The sequence below is a fragment of the Sorghum bicolor genome, chromosome 10 (assembly GCF_000003195.3).
Source record: "Sorghum bicolor cultivar BTx623 chromosome 10, Sorghum_bicolor_NCBIv3, whole genome shotgun sequence".
Lineage (NCBI taxonomy): Eukaryota > Viridiplantae > Streptophyta > Magnoliopsida > Poales > Poaceae > Sorghum > Sorghum bicolor.
In genome coordinates, this window is record NC_012879.2 from 53,187,818 (window position 1) to 53,208,064 (window position 20,247).

The following is a 20,247-nucleotide window of genomic DNA, read 5'->3' on the forward strand; positions in this document are numbered from 1 at the left end:
TAATAATCTAAAGTTACCTTTAAATTTGCATCTAAATTATTACTAACCTTTGTTGTTACTAAAACTATAAACTACACAGAACCCTATATATATTTGCATGTAAATTTTCAACGTTTCAAACCACATCAAAACATGTTTGAATCTAGGTACAACATAGACCTTAGATTCAACACATCCAAACAATTAATTGATTCATCTAGACGTATGATTTCATCTTCGCCGTGGTGATAATTTCACCGATATATCTCTTTGGACCAAATCTAAGCTCGCTAAACCTAAAAATTGCTTAACTGTAGATGGGTCCAGGCTCCTTTTCCACAGATTGATCGACTCACCAGAGAGGAAGAAAGAGGACCCCTAGATGGCAGCAGCGAGGTGCCCTAGATGGAGGAGGCGGTTTGAAGCTTAGGGCCGGGCCGGGTGGTGGCTTCTAAAGCCTACTGTTGCCATTGCTAATTAAATAAAACTAACTCAAGTAAGGCCTTGTTTAGTTCGCAAAAATTTTCAAGATTCCCCGTCACATCGAATCTTTAGTCGCATACATGGAGCATTAAATATAGACGAAAATAAAAACTAATTACACAGTTTACCTGTAATTTGTGAGATGAATCTTTTGAGTCTAGTTACTCCGTGATTGGATAATGTTTGTCAAATAAAAACGAAATTGCTACAGTAGCCAAAAACCAAAATTTTTGCGAACTAAACAAGGCATAAATATGTGCATGATGTGCGACACCATGTATATATGTATGCATGAAGCGGTGGCCATACCAATTTCCATATTAATAAACACATAAAGCTCAAGCTATGCCAAACACACACATCAACGTATGATGCAAAAGAAAAAGGTATAAAACCGGATGGGAAAACACATGTATGTACCAAATGAGAGAGAACTCGGATATACAATTTTTATTATTTGCTATATATTTCTTCAAACATCTAACATTGTGTCTCTTAAAGTTACTTTCAATGTAGGAGCATGGTTGATGGTCTAGTTCGTACAAAATTGGACACTATATACACCAAATTTTTTTTGAAAACTATGAAGAGTGAAATTGTTTATGTTACTGCCATTACATTACCCTAAACAAACCGGGGCGCCACACATGAGGTTTATTTGTTTTTTTAGTACAGTTGTAGGAGTATATGCACTGAGTTGGGTTTTTTTTCCTTAATGAGATGTTTGATGATTTTAACAAGAGGCTTGAGGGAGAAGAAAGGGCAGCAGACGACAAGGTGGCCGGGATTGATCAAAGACAAAAGCAAAAGATAATTGGAAAAAAAAAGAGAAAGATGTGGAGAGCATTCCTTGCCCTCCCTTTGCTGCCCACTTTATCAAGCACCATGAATTGGAGGGAAACAAAGATAGCCAAGGTACGTGGCGCACACGGCCGGGATCCCTTCTCATAGCATATCAAATCATGGGGATCCTCTAGACAGATAGCGTAGGATAACATGTAGTACCAGTAGCTGCTGCCTACTTGCAGAGACATCGTCAGACATGCATGGATCGGAGAGGCCACCAAAAGGAAACCATCGAGGCTTATATATGCCTGGGGGCGTCGTATCCTCCAAAGCCATCCGGCCGGCCGGCCCCCATGTCATGTTAAAAGCAAAAGCAATACCGGCATCTTTGAAAAGACCTCATCAGCCAGCTAGTGGGATACATATGACTTTCGGATGTGATACGTATGTCGGTGTATTTGTGCGTTTTCAGCGAGCTAATAATTATAGCTTTGCATGCATGTATCAAATTTTACAATTAGAAGAGGTGGGTTACAAGTACTCTCTGTCTCTTCTCATTTCCGAGGGTCCGGGGAGATAGGGCGCGGCTTCATAGGGGTATCATTCATATCCTATCTTTATCGACTAGCAGCAGCTGTCACTTCTACAAAAATCATCCGTGGAGACTTATTTTTTAATAGAGGTGGCGCAATCTACAGCCATCTCTAAAAATAGCCGCTAAAATAAACCATCTCTAGAAATATATTTATATATTTATAGGGGCAACTAATATTTTTAGCTGCCTCTACAAATACCCGTATTGTTAGAGGAAGCTCTACAAACATATTTCTAGAGACAGTTGAAAGTCTTAGTTTGGTTTTGGATAATTAATAAAACTCAAAGTACTAACATCTATACTAAATGTGTGTAGAGATTAGATGAGGTTGGTACATGCTAAGTGATGGAGCAAGAGATGATCATGGTGTTGATGGTGATGACCACAAGATGATCAAGTGCTCAACTTGAAAAGAACAAAGAGAAAAACAAAACCCCATGAAGATCAAGACAAAGGTATTGCTTAGGGTTTTGGTTTTGGTGATTAAGACACCATAAGGGTGTGATCATATTTAGGATAGATAGTCGTACTATAAAGAGGAGAATTTTTTGGCTAAGCGGTTATCGAGTGCCACTAGGTAACATTGTTCATGTGCATGCATTTAGAATCTAGTGAGCTAACTTAACTTCTTCAAAGAAAATATTTGAGAAAATGCTAACACACTTGCACATGTTGGTGCACACATGGTGGTGTTGGCATACTTTGAGAAGGAGGTGGAGTTTGAAGGTTAGAGAGGGGTTTGGGCGCTCTTGAGAAAATGAAATGCATATTTTCTATTGCGCCGGTGAAAAATTTGGAGAAGTCGCACGAGTATTTTTCACTCATCGGTAGAGATGAAAACGGATCGGATATGGACGGATATCACCGATATCATATTTGTTTTCATATTTCTGGTCGGATTCGGATTCGAATACGGATAATGTCAATTATGTCGGATAAGATACGATTGGATGACGACATCACAAATATAAGTATTCAGATACGGATACGATATCGGATGTTGAATATTCGGACTCGGATACGGACAGATCTGAACCTCTCTAAACGAATTCAGTCTCGAATACAATCGGAAAATATCCATACCGTTTTCATCCCTACTCATCGGACGCTAGACTCAGCAAAAGCGTCGGACGCTAGCCCAGCGTCCGGTGTACTCTCGGTTTCTGGCGTGGGTGGAAAGTGTGTGTCACCGTCCACGGGTGAGCGTCGGACACAGGCCAAACATTGTTCCCGCGTCCGGTGAGTACTAACGACAGCAAGCAAACGAGCAAGCGAGCGTCTCTAGCAGTGAGTGTCAGACACCAAGGAGCGTCCGGTGTGGACGCGTCCAGTGGCGGAGCACTCGGTAGGGCTAGGTGTGGCAGCTGCCATACCTCAAATTTGTTTTACTCTTCTTTATTCAGGTTGTGTCATGTGTTAGTTCTTAATTTTTGTGCAAGTAATTAATCTTTGTCACTCTTTGCCACACCTTGTTTTTTACCTGTCCTCCGCCACTGGACGCGTCCGACGCCTATGCGGTTTGCAGGGCTCCCTGAGTAGCGTCCGGTGCTGAGGGGTGCGTCCGGTGCGTTGCACCTAACACATCCGACGTGTTGTCTCTGATAATTTGAACGTTTATGTGATCGTTGGGTTCAACGAATCATATTTCATTGAGGACATTGGCTGTCATTTGAGCGTCGGACGTTGGGTTCCAGCGTCCGATGGGTAACCGTCGGAGCATCCGACGCCCTCGATTTGTGTGCAGTGAGAGAGCCAACGGCTCTATTTGTTGAGGGGGCTTATAAACAGTTGTTGGTCGGCTTGGGGCTCACTCTCTTGGCATTCTAGCATACTTGACATCCTTGTGAGCCTAAACAAACACCTCACACTTATCACCTTCATAGATTAACCATCTTTGTGAGATTGGGAGTGATTTCAAGTATATTTTCTTGAGTGATTGCATCTAGTGGCACTTGGGGATCGATTTGGCTGCAGTTTTCTTGTTATTCTTGATGGTTGCACCACCTAGATGACTTGGAGTAGCGAAGGAGCATTGGCATGAGTTGGTGATTCTTCGTAGCCATCTCTCGGTGATTGTGAAGGGATTTGTATCTTCCCTGGTGGAGAGACAAAAGGTAACTCTAGTGGATTGCTTGTGCCACTAAGCTATCTCACTTGTGGGTCAATTCTTGCAGTGTCCTAGTGAGGACGAGGTTCGTGCTACACCTCTTAGCCACTGAATCACCAAGTGTTGGTCGACACAACGGAGACGTAGCGTGCCGGCAAGCACGTGAACCTCAAGAGAAAAATCGGTGTCTCAATTGTGTTTGATTAGCATTCTCCCGGTGCTTGATTGTTCATATATTGGTGATTAGTTCATCCCCTATACAGTGATATAAATATCTTATCCTCTCCATCTACTTACCGCAAAGTAGTGTAACTAGTTTAGTTGCTAGTTTTGTTTTGTGTAAGTTAAGCTCACAAGTGTAACTTGTAGAGACTTAGTTCTTGTATGCTTAATGATTTTAGCAACTAGAATTGTTGGTTAGGTGGCTTGCAAACACTCCTTTAGAGCTAGAGCAAAAAGCTTCGCTTTGTTATTTACTAACCTCTTGCTCTAGTGAGTTTGTAGAATTTTAAATAGGTTATTCACCCCCTTTTAGCCATATTATAACCTTTCAATAGTTCACCCCATGTTGGCTCCACCTCTACGATTGGGTTGAGGAGCATTAAAACATCCAGGACATACCATTAAGACGAGGAGGCACACTCAAGCCGAATCCCACCACGTTATGAAAAATTCCGACGTCCTGACAGCCAAGGGGATTGTCGGAACGACTGATGGCCCAAGCAGTGGGAGAGGAGCTCGAACATTGATCACATTGGTCCTAAGGTGCCACAATTTGGGTAGCCCATTATCCTAAGCGGTTCCGCCCCCAAGCCACATCAACAAGTACAATGGTGAGATGCCCCGAGTAACTAGCTCAAGGACTACTGGCTCACGATGAGAGCTAGAGGGGTGAATGACGACTTCACATGGTCCAGTACCTCCCCCTGCTTCTGTCTAGCTCTGCTAGGGCTTGGCTCGAGAAGCTCAATGTTGATAGCACCAACGATTGGGCAAACATGCACACTATCTTTGTCAGGCACTTCTAGGGCACCATGGCCCACCTTGGGAACCCATGGGACCTGTACAACTGCAAACTGAAATCTAGCAAGACTCCTAGAGCACATCCAACCCTTTTATTTGAAAGTGCAATGAGCTACCCAACATCACCAATACTGACTCTTGGACATTGTCACCAAGCACACACTACCACGCGCTCCAAACCATGTGTCAGCTCTTGGACATCGCCACCATCAAGTACGCCATGGTAAAGGAGGTTGTCCTCACCAACTTCGATGGCAAGGGCAAGACCACTACGCACCAGTGCGGCGACGAAGATAACAACTAACAACGACAATGCTAAGGCTTCATCTTGACACTAGGACAACATGAAGAGGAACAACAAGAAGTGCCAAGGGGAGACAATGGTCGCAGCACTCGAGTGAGTCGGTCGGTCCCAACGAAGCGGAAAGGTTAGCGAGCCAACTACTTCGAGAAGTTGCTTGAGAGCCCATGTTCTCTCCATGGTGGCCCCATTAGGCATCTCCATAGTGACTGTGACATGATAAAGGGCTACATCATTGACACCCTAAACCTCTCCAAATTAACCACTTGTCAATAAACCTAAGAGACACCAAAGGGCAACCTAGAGAGTCTTGCTCTAGTAGAGCGTCCATAAGCATGCACCAAAGAAGCACCTGCACTAATCTTGCTTGGTAGATTGTCATCTATTCACATGACTCATTTGATATTGTATTTACATTTTCTTTTCAACGGTTACAAACAACATATTTATAGGGAAGGCGAATGACAGCTTCCAAAATTACAAACTAACCCAATTCTACCTGTTCCGAGGGCGCAATGGTCCTTTGCGCAGATTTGCCATCTTTGTGCTCCTCATTTGCCCTTGTGTCTCTCACCCAAGAGGTGTCTTGAACCTTCTAACCTTTGGGCTTTCCAAAGATTTTTTTTCTCCCTCACGCTCGTAGTGTACATTTAGAATCTTTGCGTAAATCTATGTCTTATCGCCCTTTCAAAGTTGCTATTCACTTTGATGTTTTCTCTCTTGCCTTGATTCTACCTTGCCAGCCTTGGAGCTACCTGTATGGATGTAGAACTTAGTGTACCCTTAAATAGTCAATGGACAAAAAAAGGTGGCATCTTTGAAGGTCTCAACCCTAACATCCCACAAAAAAATGCAATCCTCATTTTTCAAGGAGTCAAACAATTTAAATTTTGACCAAATTTGTATAAAAATATTAACAACTATGACACTAAATAAATATTCTTAGATTATTAATTATGAAATATATTTATATAGCAAACCTATTTTGAGACATAAATGATTATATTATTTTCTATACACTTAGCAAAATTTAAGAAAGTTTAATTTATTCTAAACCATTAACTAATGTTTATGACACCAAATGATATAATAATAAAAATATGGCCTGGTTTAGTTGGTGAATTTTTTTGGATTTCGCTACTGTAGCACTTTCGTTTGTTTGTGGCAAATATTGTCCAATTATAGACTAACTAGGACCAAAATATTTGTTTCCTGATTTACAGGCAAACTGTGTAATTAGTTTTTGTTTTCGTCTATATTTAATACTTCATGCGTGTGCCGCAAGATTCGATGTGACGGGGAATCTTGAAAAATTTTGGGAACTAAACAAGGCCTATATTTTGTGGAGTACCTAATGATAGCAATTTGGTTTCATAAATCTTTGCTCTTTTCTACAATTCAATCACACTAAGGCCCTGTTTAGTTCCCCATCCAAAATTTTTTCATCCATCCCATCGAATCTTTAGACACATGCATGAAATATTAAATGTACATAAAAAAATAAACTAATTACACAGTTTGGTTAAAAATCGCGAGATGAATTTTTTAAGCCTAGATACTCCATAATTAGCCTTAAGTGCTACAGTAACCCACATGTGCTAATGATAAATTAATTATGCTTAATAGATTTGTCTTGCAGTTTCCTGACGAGCTATGTAATTTGTTTTTTTATTAGTTTCTAAAAACCCCTCCCGACATCCTTCTGACACATCCGATGTGACACCTAAAATTTTTTTATTTCTAATCTAAACAGGGCCTAAAAAATTGACTTAAGATAATTCTGTATATTGATTTATTCAATTAGGTCTGGTGGGTGTATGTTTTTTTCTCAGATATAGAGGAATACTGCCTCATCTTGAATGAAGCCTTCTAGGCCAGTTTCCATAGAGTTTTATTAGAGTTTCATGCGCATTTCATATACTGATGTGACACTGTATTAATGAAGAGAGAGATGATAAAAGTTTCATGAGAGTAAAGAGAGTTTTATCCACATGAAACTTTCCTGCACTCTTTCTAAAATATAACTTTCACGATGGCCTAAGGAGAATTTATTGCTGGGACCAGAGAGTTTTGCCCTGGCTTGCGGGTCCCACATGTGGAGCTTCTTGCCTTGCTCCCTGCTCGTGTTCTTGCATTGATTTGTTGTGTCGTCTAAAAAGGCATGCATGCTGGGGTTGGCCGTCGGCGATATGGCGCTGGCGCCGTCGCCGACGCGTCTGTGTCAGTGCCTCAGTGGCACGCAGGGAAGGTTACTGATGACCGATCGTCCGATCGACGCCATCGCCATGCCAGTATGCCATGCATGCACGGAGATGGAGGCGCGCTCGTCGATCATCGGCTCCGCTCCGCAGAATGGTAAACGCCATCCACGCATGCAAAGCATGGAGAGCATGGAGAGAGACCACGAGGAGGCCCCCACTGAGTATCTGAGGTTTGGGCTTTTCCAAAGGACCAGAAAAATGGCCATGTTATATGCTTCCAGGCTTCCTAGGCAAAATATTGGGCCAGGTCCAAAGAGATGGGCCGGACCGAGACCGAAAAGGAACTCAGATTCAGATTACAAGAATCCGCATGCAGTGACAACACGTTTAATTAATAATGAAAAGGTAAAAAAAAAAGTTTGAGAGGAGGAGTAGATGACACATTGTAGTGATCAAAAAAAGATGACACATTGTATTTGAAACGAATGGGAAAAAAACAATTGATATATTTCATCATAAAATGATTACAGAACGACATTGACACAAACACATAAATTAATTAATCATATGTCTAACATAACCCGTCACCATGCATATATATATATATATATATTTTTCATATCTGATGATTCAATAATATATGGGAAACAGCGTTGCATGCGTGACGTCTTCTTCCAACTCGACCGACCGACCACCGCAGCAACACCGAGGCAAGGCAACGGTGGGTCGATCCGTCCATCCATCATCCGCGAGCGCTTAGTGGAGGTAGTAGGCGAGGAGGGAGAAGAGGAGCGCGGCGGCGGGGGTGGCGGCGGCGAGGGCGGGCGCGCCGCTGGCTGCGCCGGGCCCCGCGGCGGCGGTGGCGCCACCTGCTGCGGCGGCACCACCGGGGGCCTCGGCGCCGGCGGCGGACACTTCGGAGGCAGTCGGGGCGGCGCCACTGGCGGCGGCACCGGCGGCGGCCTCGGTGGAGGCCAGCACCGCGGTGACAGACGCGGCGGCGACGAACAGGGCGAAGAGGATCCTCATCTTCATCTCCATCTCGCTCTTGCGGTGGTGGTGGCGGTACTGGTACGGCGGCGGCGGCGGCGGCGGCTTACCTGAGGTCGGTCGGCTGGCTGGCTGGCGGGCTTGTTTCTCTCTCTCGGTGGAGCGGCGACGACGGCGAGAGTTTATTAGTTTCTTTTGGCTGGCTCTTATTTGGAGGAGGCTGCTGGTTCACCTCTCGATTGCCTTTCTGCTCTGATTCTTGGAGGAGGGGAGGGCCGAGGGTTTTATACCCAGGGGGAGGATGGGTAAGTGTGGTTACGAGTGAATTAGGGGCGGTAATTACCATAGATAGAATGTGATTAATTTAGAAAATGGCTGTTAATTTGGGACGACCGATGAAATTGGTGGTGTGGTTTTTTTTTCAGAGGTAAAATGGCTGGCTGCTGGAGAGCCAAGAACGATCGATGCATGTGCATGGTGGAGCGGCAGTTCCGGCGACGCTTAAGAATGTGGCTCTACTCGTTATAGACAAACGAGACAAAGTCTAGATCGCTTATATATATATATATCAATGTAATTTAGCTCTGTAAAAAAGGAATACTCAATTGGCTCATCATTAAGCTCGCGAGTTAATAAACACATAAAACAACTCAAATATATACTCCCTCCGTTTAACAAAAGTTTCAAGAAGTGAAACAAATTGAACATTGACTAAAGTTACATAAAAATATAATAGTATTAATGGTACAAAATAAATACCATTAGATTAATTATGTAATATATTTTCACAGTAAACTTTATCAGACACACAAATGTTAATACCATTCATGATAAACTTGGTCAAATTTAAACTAACCAGCGCAAACTCTCTATAGCCATGCACGCACTAGGAAACATTGAAAGTATATTGAACTCTATAAGAAAATGGGAAAACATCAAGGGAAGTCAAACAAAAATTCCAAAAATTTATAATAAATTTCTATGTTCATTTTTTTAAAAAAAACTTTTTGTGATGAAAAACGCGAGATGTAACAAGCATGAATGCATTCAATATAAATGTATGTTGTATTCATGCTGGATGCATCTCGTATTTTTATTATGAAAAGTTTCTGAAACATTTTTAGACGTTGATAAGAATGTTCTTGTGAAAAAAAACATTTTTTCGATTCGACGCTCACTCCGTTGGTTGGGCTTAGTTCGAGGAGCGAGGCCCACGTCGGCGAGGAGGTGCTCGCGAGTGAGTGATTGGGAAATTTGGTAGCGGGCTAAGGCCCGGCCAGATCAGGTGGGCTACGCGACACGGAAAAGTGAGCCCAGACGGGCGGACGGACGTGGGCTGTGAAGAGGGCCCATGTTCACCGGGCCCCATCCTGTGCTGAGCTAAGCAGGCCTATGACCATTCGCACCTCACAGCTGCCGACGTGCCACTTTGCTCAAAAAAAAAAAAAAAGAAAAAAAGAAAAGAGAAGGCTGCCGTGCCGACTGCCACGCCCACGCAGCAACCCTGGCGGACTGCGCTCTGGCGGTGGCACGGAAGACGGCAGCCTTTTTTGCCGTTTCGCGGTCGTCTGGGGGCTGCTGTGTCCACGGCGGCGTCAGACAGGATCAGGAGCAGAGGACGAACGGATCCTCTACGTACGTTGCCAAACTTGGCAGCCAGCCCACTATGCTGCCGTCCCCTTCGGGTACCAGTATATACTCCTCCTACGCTTTTTCTTGTTTGTTTTAGTGAAGTTTTTTTTAAAGAAAAAAAAAGAAGGGAGTTACCGATTTACGTACAGTACATCGGAATAGATCCGATCCGAAACCGAAATGGAGTAGTGTGCTTCTTTCCCGTGCCATCGTAACGACACGTAGAGAGGCGCGAGACCGTACACGTGTACCGTATGCATAGCGCTCTAAATCTCCTCTTCCAAATCAGACACGAAATCACTTCCAAATCAGACACGAAATCAAATGCAGCCAATTCAATCGAACTCCAAATCTAAATCAAATCTATATCTATATCTATATCTATACCTATATAACCTAATACTAAAGATTCAGCCAAAATTTTCGTCTGGGACTTCTCCCCTAGATCGACCGACTCCAACTCGCTCGAAAGGAAAAATCGTCCAATGATCTAAATTAAATTGAAAAGGAGCTCCAAGTCGAATAGAAAAGCAGCAAGATTTACCATGTACGAGATTAAAACTGTCTTTATTTACTATATATACAAATAAATTATGGGAAACACAAACATATCGCTAGAACGCCTGAGCACCGCTGCAGGGCGGTTCCATGGAGCCGCGCGTGCGGCTGATAGGGACATGGGCCACGCGGTAGTGCCAGGGTGCTTGGGGTCGCCGCTCGCGAATGCCTGGACGCCTGAGCGCCACTGCAGTCCGGCTCGACGAAGCCTCGCACGGCCAACGCTTCATGTGAGCTCTGCCGAGCAGCCTGGTGGCGGCGTAGGTCAGCTAGCAGCGCTCGCTCCCGCTGGCGGTGCCCTCAACTTGGCTCTTTGCCCATGTATGTATGCTTTGCTTTGTCATCTACGCGGCTTGAGAAAGGAGGAGGAGGAAGAGAGAGTGAAGCTAGGGTTTTTTACCGCAGCGGCTGATGGATTTTATTTCCGGCACGAGTGTCCTCATCCGTCAGATTACAATCAACGATTCGGATCAAGCCAATAGCTAAATGGGCCTGCGGGCAGCATGCACCAACACACTTGCGTGGCCTAGGCCCAGGAAGCCGGAGGTAAAGCCCGGGTGTTCAGCAGGCCTAAAATAGAATAAACCGTCCATCCGCGCTTTTTTCTGGTTTTCATCTCCAGTTTTATTTTTTTTATTTCCGTTGGTTGGGAGATGCTCCGTAGTCGTTTCTTGCTGCCTCTCCAGCCGAATTGTGGCTCAATGTGCCATTCTTTTCATGATTTTTTAATATATATACGTCTACCTTTTTCTTATAATAACAATAAAAATAAGTAGTAAACACAGTATTAGGCCCTTCAAGCAATTACCTAATAAAATGTAAACATAAATATTTCTATCCTTAAGCTGACAATGTAATTTGATTATAAATATCCTTAAGGAAGTATGACCTAACTAATCATACTGTAAACTAAAATATTCGTCTGCTTGTCATCCAATCAAATCAAATTAAATCAAATGTTTCTTTAAGTTATCTGCATATATTGGTGCAAATATACATATTGTTCATGTATACCAATACAACTCTCAATAAGGCCAGTCTCAATAGGGTTTCATTAGAGTTTCATGCACATTAAATATGCTGATGTGGCGCTATATTAATGAAGAGAGAGATGATAAAAGTTTTATGGGAGTAGAGAGAGTTTCATCCCCATGAATCTCCTATGCACTGTTTCTAAAATATTGATATGTTGGAAACTGTGTAATGAAACTCCCATTGAGGATAGCCTAAGAGATAATATGTGAAAATCTGGAGAGATCTGAGTCATACTTTGTACTCATTAATAAAGAGACCAATTATTGACATGACGATAACTAATCCTTGCTGACTGTAATAAAATATTTAAATTATATACTTATATGGATCCTCAAATAAAGCCACGGAACTTGATATCTAACTCCAGCAACACATGAATAGTATGAAAACTAAAGTTATGATATATTTACGAGTAAATATTTTATTCCTTGCAAAGAAAGAAAAAAAGAAGACATCACCATTATATTTTAATTCAATAAAGAACTAATAAGATACTATCATATTACGGTAATATTTATTTTTATTATGGTGACCGCTGACAAAACAAATTGTTACATACTCTATAGAATACAATGTATTAGGAATGAGAAATTTGTCTTTTTATTATTAGGTATAAATTGCTGAATCAAAAAAAGACGTCTACAACAATTTGTTTATTTCATTCAAGCCAATATTACCAGCGTGGTCACTAATATAGAATGAGAGAATGGCACGGTCATAGAAGATTTTATTTTTCCCAACTCACACATGATTTTTTTTCTTGATTGCTGAATCAAAAACTACGTCTACAACAATTTGTTTATTTTCGTTCAAGCCCAGCATGGTCACTAATATAACATTAAGGGATCGACTATATTTTAATTGTCAGTTTATTTACTTCAAGCCACACTAGCATATAGCCACAGACATGTCATGGCCATGAAGTTGCTAATATAGATTTAAAGGATCTGCTATGTTTCAGGTGTTTGAAATATAGTAATTGTACGTCAACGAATTTTTCCGTCAGATTTGATAAACATCTCTCATGACGCCCACATCTTAGAGATGGATAATGGAATCACATGTCATATGCACAAAAGAAGAATTTCAACAACTCATACCCATAGGAAAGTGTAGAATTAAACACACGATTAGCACGTGTTCAACTACGATATGGAAAAAAACTATATAACTAACTAAAATGTATGATGTTGTCGTTAAATCTCTAAGCTATGAATTTCTTTTAATTTGACCACGCAAGATGCACATTCTGTTGCAACGCACGGGCATGTTTTTCCTAGTATATATATATATATATATACACGGAAGAAGAAGAATAATAATATAATGCGGAAGAAGAGCAAGAGATTGTGTCCACAATTTGTGTGGCTCGGCGTCGCGTCGTATATGCGCGCGGCGCCAGTCCAGTCCAGTCCAGTCGTCGTCGTCGACGGCTGAGCCACGCGCCCACGCCACCACACCCACGCGCGCGCGCATAGGCAAGGCCGGGGCCGGCACCAGCGCCACGCCGCCACGCGAGGCTACTCTCATGCCGCGTCAGCACCCTGGCCCCAGCCCAACTCACGCAGTCACGCTCGTACTAACCTGCTGTTTGGCTGGGCCTCTCAAATTATTAAATAAATTACGTACTCACGCTCCGTTACATTAGCTATTTAGACACATATATAAATTATTAAATATAGATTATTTACAAAATTTAAAATATAGCTAAATAATACTTTATAAAACAAAATTGTTACATTTAATTAGTCTATAATTAAATACTAATTATAAAATAAAATAAAATAAAATACTATCGTACGTATTAAACTTTAACATACCTAACTAAACGATCCCTCAACCGCATTGTGCATGTTGCACCTGCGCGGCCAGCTCTTCCGGCAAGCTGTTTTTTCTTAACGGACGCTTATGCTAATTTATTATAAGAAAAAAATTATTTTATGACTAACTGATTTAGCTGACAAGCTCAAAAGAAGAGACATATAGCCAGATGTCCTTATGGAAAATACAGTATGTCCAAACCCATGTATATTATTTTTCTCTTTTTATCCTGTATATACGGTGTTGAATACGCTCATATAGTAAGTACATAGGCAAAGAAAGAAGGCGCAAGTTTTAATATCACATCGAATATTTGTACACATATATGAAGTTTTAAATATAAATTACTTATAAAACTAAAAACCATAGTTAGAAAGTAATTTGTAAGACGAATCTTTTAAGTGTAACTAGCACATGATTAGATATTAATTATTAAATAAAATAAAAATACTACCATACTTATTAAATTCTAAGAACCCAACCATTCACCCCTACCACCGGTCCTTTCTTGACTGCTCGTATTTTCCATTGCAGTTTGCAATATGCTAGTACTACTGTTTTAGTTGAACCGTATGTGATGCTCTCTTTGGACGGAAATATCGGCCTCCAGGTCCCTATCAGAACCGGCGTGGATAGGCGGTATCAGCTTTTCTGTTGTGTACACTCCAGCAACACAAAAGCTGTTTGCATTTCCTGACTGCAATCTCTTTGCAGTTTGCTGTTTGCACTTCCTCTTGTCATGTCATGCTCATGAACAGAGCTGATATCTATATGTGGCAGTGGCACAGTTCTCTTTGTTCAACGTTTTAGCTTTTTCTTTTTTCTTTTTTTCTCTTTTCTCTTTTCAATGGGACATGCTGATCCATGAATACACATAATTTTTTGATATATGTACGTGCAATCATATTTTCTCTGAACTTTGAATTTCACTCTCTCCATTTCCCTCCGTTAAAATTTAAATTTGTACTATGAGGGGAAAAACATTTTAACTAAATTTATAGAAAATAAACTAATATCTATAATATCTAATTATTTTCAATAAATTCTCCGTGGAACATATTTTGGTAGCGGTTTTTTGAACTTATAGACCCTAATATTGTTTTTCTAATAAATTAGTTAGAATAAAAAGAAATTTACCTAAGGACAACGTAAAGGTGAGCTACAATTTACAATGGGAAGAGTATCCGGGTTTGAGAAAGTCATTGACGACATAGTTTGTGAACATTAGTTTCTCTTACAATACAATATATTGACAATTACTATAAACCAACATCTCGCCCAAAAACATGCAAAGTATGAATCCATTGACATATCTTCTGTGTACACATTTTGACTAGCTAACTGATGGTTAATTGACTTTTTTTTTCTTATATTACGCCTTGAATTTTGTAATTGAAAGAATACCTACAAATATGAGACTAAAAACAATCATACACAAAACAAGAAAATAGTTCATACGTGTTGCTGGAGTAGGAGTACACAACAGAAATGCTCAATTTGCCACCAAAAGAAATTATTATCCAAATAACTTGTGCTCAATTTGCCATACATGTGTGGCCTCTTTAGTTACACCCAAAATCTAAATCTTTTTAAGATTTCTCGTCACAATGAATCTTGGGAGCATATGCATGGAGCATTAAATACTTTGTAAATAGATTCTTAGCATTTCTAACTTTATTGTATGCTCAAATTAGTTGTAGTCTAATTGAATTTATAGATAAAGATATTAGCATATATCACTTTAAAGGGAAACTATAAAACATATTTCATATATCGCAAACGTAATGAAACTTATTATTATGACAATATTATTATTTTATCTATAAATTTAGTTCAACTTAAATGGTTTGAGTTATGAAAAATTGGAAATACTTTGTAAATAAAAGGAACTACCATGCCCCCATGGTATAATAACTTATAAGTTGAAATTCTAAAAGAGAAAAAGGACTAACGATTCCGTGGTGAATTTATTTTGTGGTCCGAGTTTCCGATTATGATATAATTTGAACTTTTATTTTTTATAATAAAAAGGCTTAATAATCATTTAATATCTGTATCTGCGCTGCTGAGGAAGATACTTTGGATAACTATAAGCAAATTAGTCAGCAAATTAACATAGTAGGACCATACTTCTTTTTTCAAGTTAAGTTCGACTATCTTTTAACTTCAGCCATGAAAACACCACTTATAACTACTTTAGACCATCACATAAATTTACAAAATTTGTTCAAAAAAAATTACAATTAGGTTGTACTAATTCTTCTTTCAAATGTATTACATTTTCCTAACCAAATTTATTGCGGTCGGGAATATGAAATAACTTGGTCACGAAGTGCCAACTTTTTAAGAATGACTTAACGTCATGTTCTTTCGAAATTCAAAAGCAACTTCTGTTGTGCTTGTACATATACATATATATACACTATTTTTGTCACAAACAAATTAATGCTATCAGCTAAAATCACATTAAATGTTCATGAAACATATTTTCACGAATTGAATTTTCATTTTACGACAACATAAAATCCCCAAATTTTCTGTCACTATACTAAGAAAACTCCAGTTCGTCTGCTGCCAAAACCAGAATACTATTTCCCAGCTTCTGGAAAAAGAAACGATGATATTTTCTACTCCCAGCGGGTGAAAAAAAAACGAGGGAGGGAAAAATAAAAGGGTAGTATGCGTCAATCCAACGGCCCCGCCCCCGGCATAGAAAAATCGCGGCGGGGCCGACGAGGGGTGGGGGGGCAATCTCGTCATTTCCCGCGCCCTCCTGCTTCCCCTCCCTTTATCTCTCCCCCACCTCCCCACGTTTCGCCCCCATTTCGAAGCCCACCGAATTCCCTGCCTGCGATTCCTCTCCCCTCGCCTCCTCGTCTTCCCCTAGGGTTAGCACCTCGCTACCCCGCCGATTCAATCCGATTACCGTCTCTTCTCCCTTCGATCTGTAGATTTCGGGGCTTTGGCTCGCCCTCGCGCGCCCGATCCGGCCCGTTCTTGTTTCTGTTCTCTCTCTTTTTCTCCCTTGATTGATTGGCAAATATTTGATCGGTTTCTATGCCTCGTTCACGCAGGGATCGCCGGAGAGGAATCGCAAAGAGGGCCGTCTCATCCAAGGTTCGTGTATCTGGCCACTCTGCACCCAATTAATTTTTTCCGATTTGTTTTTTAAATTTTTTTGTTTGTGTTGTCCCGGTCAAAAGCTGTGAATTATATATTTTTTCTGTGCTGGTTGAAAGGGTCGATGCGGAACCAATTGAGCCGCTCCGATTTATTTGATTTGGTCTCGATTCGCTGTAGCAAACAGCGAAGAACAGCCAGAGAAAAACTCGGGGGAGCGTTCTGTTCATCTGTTTGTTGTAAAGGCGACTCCTTTCCACGTATTGGGTGGGGTTGGTGCGGCTAGTTGATGCCGGCCTCTTTGGGTGCTTTGCCCAAAGTTAGTGAGCAGATATGGTTGCTACTTTGTAGATTTGTTGCGTAAAGCGGGCGAAAAGTTGCGGCCTCTTTCTAGAATTAATTCCACCCCTGGTGTTGTGTTGCCGTTAGGTGATTCGGTTGTTAGCCAAATGATAGTGCTGGTTCCGTTTGATAGTACCTTCATTTTGGGTGTTTGACCAAGGTACAGTTACCCTTTGTAAGATGCTTCTTAAAGTAAATTTAGCCTATTTGAGGGTTTTAATTCATTAAGCTGCGGCAAGTCTTACTGAATCAAGGCAGAACCAACTTTCACTTCGAATTTGTGATTGTTTTTTTACTACTAGTAGCAACTTTTAGGAAGCTGTGTGTGATACATTCTGTCAACTACGCTTGTGGTATTGATACATTGTTTCGTATCATTTCTAGTTAAGGAAGCCATGGAGCACAAGGAGACTGGATGCCAGGCACCTGAGGGACCCATCCTTTGCATCAATAACTGCGGCTTCTTCGGCAGCGCAGCTACCATGAACATGTGCTCCAAGTGCCACAAGGAGATGATAATGAAGCAGGAGCAGGCCAAGCTGGCTGCCTCCTCTATCGACAGCATCGTCAATGGCAACGATGCTGTCATGGAACCAGTTGTTGCTGGCAACACAGTGGTCGCTGCTGCTCCAATCGAGTTGCAAACAATGAACGTGCAGCCCGCTGATGTTGCTGGACCTAGCGAGGGGGCGGCGGTGATCTCCAAAGGGAAGGTAGGGCCGAACCGGTGCAGCACTTGCAGGAAGAGGGTTGGACTTACAGGATTCAACTGCCGGTGTGGGAACTTGTACTGTGCACTGCACCGCTACTCCGACAAGCACGACTGCAAGTTCGACTATCGGACTGCTGCTAGGGATGCCATTGCCAAGGCTAATCCAGTGGTGAAGGCGGACAAGCTCGACAAGATCTAGGGTTTCCTACGGTTGGCTCAAGGAAGATTGCAACCTGTGGTACTTCATCATGCGGAATTGCTGCATTGCCCATGCCTTTCCCTTTCATGTTTGCTGCTACAATCTTGTTGTTCGGCATTGCAGTGCATGGTGCGCACTTCCGCAGCCTGCCTCAAGAATTCTCGCCTCTGCATCTGGTCAGTTCAAATGATTTGCATGTTGGCTATGTTGTGTAAGCTTTTATTTATGGTCGTCTCGCTCAGACGGTATTTGGCTTCGCATTTAGCTAGCTATGTGATGTACTATTGTCCCTGGTGTGTTACACTGCAACCAGTAATAGTAATCTGCAACTGTCCGTTAAGTGGTACTGATGACCATTTGCATTCTCAGTTATTTTACTCTATATATAGGTGGTAGTCTCATGGCACTATACTCTTTTTTGTTCATAAGTTTTTTTGGTTGAATAGCAAATTTGAATGACTTTGCATATCAAACATTGTTGTACCTGCGATCTTGGAGCAGTCGTGTCTCACTACAGTATCTGTTGAAATCCTTGCTTGAACTTAAACTAGTATATAAAGTTTGAAAGAAGATCGAACAGCTTATTGGAGTAGCTGGAAGATTGATTATGAGGTAGAGTTTCTCTACAAGGAGTTGGTCATAATGCAACTCAATAAAGCCTTTCTAAACATCAACTCTTTATTCGAGCATCAGATAGTAAAGTTGAAACTAAATGAATGTCATTCATGGCTTTATTATTTTACCGTTCCATTTTTAACCCTCTGCAAAATTGCAAATTCAGTTGGATTGGATGTTCATCGCACTGCTTTTGTTGTGCCGACGCTTCTACATCCTTTATGCAACTTGAAAGGACTTAGAAAGACATAAGCACGCCGAGCATTTGTCATCCTAGGTTTCAACTTTGAGATCCTGAGTTCTTTTTTCTTTTCCCACATGATCTGCGTCAACGTGCTGTGAAGAAAACGACTCCCATGTCTCACAAGACCTGCTATGGAAGAGTTAAGAGAAAAAAATAGAGATCTGCTATTGAATGTGATGAATGGTCTCCTCGCTGTCAAGAGTACTCTGCTTGGATCTTGGATCTCATTCAGATTTCTCATGTCTGTGCAGCGCCAGATGCAGATTCCTGTTTGATGGTTACCGTTGTACCAATCACAAGTACCCGTATTGCCGATCCAAAGATGATCTGCAATCTTAACTCCGGATCAACCGCAACATTTGAGAATTATTGACGTGCGAGATAGGTGTCCATGGTGTCCCCATGATGGCATGGCATGCCATTGCCAGCTGCCCAAACCATGCCTTTGCACAGGGATTTCGATGTATATTTTTTTAGACAAACTTGAGAGCTTTATTAACTCACGCAGTTTATTTTAATTCCTATAATTGCCAACTCCCTAGGCCAGTCCGGAGCTTAGCCAACCATGTGCAACAGTATTGCCGTACAAAGGTATAAAATTTAAAGAAGGAAGAATTCTCCCCAGCTCTCGAATCTCATGTCAAATTCATGCAATGGGCAATTTGCACCCATCAGTTGAGTCGACTTTAGTAGATTCATCAGTAGTATGTTGGGTCACCTTTCAATAGCCCAGTGCCACCTCTAACAAAAGACCACCAGTTTCTGCATAGTGAGCACATCCGGGGCATCTTATTTCGTTTACTTCGAATGCTTTACACCTCTAGAACCATGTCGTATTTTGTTTCAACATACATCCATGTATGCCGTTGATGAAAAAGAGCTTCGTGCAAGGGCCCGCCTAGAATTGTCCCACCCTAGATTTTAGGACTCCACTCCGAAGCCCACTCTAGAATCCTATGTTAAAGGTGTTTGGGCAGTCTAATGTGTGTTTAGTTTGGAGATGTACTCCCTCCATATAAGATTTAGAAGATTCTAAAAAAAAGATTTAGAAGTTATTTTGGACAAGATTTGAGTCAAATATTAAGAGCATAAATCATCAATAACTTTTAAATTGTTGAGTTTGCAAATGTGAAAATTGTATGAATAGATTTGCCTTGAAAAATACTTTCATAAAAGTATACATATATCATATTTTTCTAAATATTTTTATAAAAATAAGAGGTCAAAGTTATGTTTCGAAGGCCGTTTCGCTGTCTTAAACGACTTCTAAATCCGGAGGAAGTATGTACTCCCTCTATTTTTAGAATTATAGGTCGTTTTGGTTTTTCTAAATACACAACATATTAAAAGGATAAAAACAACTTGGAATTTGAAACGTAGGCAATAGTAGGATAGGATAGCCCTATCCTAGTTTTTGGATGTAATGATTGGTTTTGTACATGATTGAAGGAATTGGAATGTTCCTGTTTTATGTTTAGTGATGGGAATGCTAAAAAGTGGGACT

General features: G+C 41.2%; 1 protein-coding gene across 1 annotated transcript; it reads left to right on the plus strand.

Moving 5' to 3' along the window:
- Positions 16,230-18,261, plus strand: LOC110430848 (zinc finger A20 and AN1 domain-containing stress-associated protein 8). The gene is made up of 3 exons (XM_021448944.1): positions 16,230-16,399; positions 16,586-16,628; positions 17,358-18,261. Exon 3 carries the CDS (start codon positions 17,369-17,371, stop codon positions 17,882-17,884), a length of 516 nt encoding a protein of 171 aa, XP_021304619.1. The 5' UTR covers positions 16,230-16,399; positions 16,586-16,628; positions 17,358-17,368; the 3' UTR covers positions 17,885-18,261.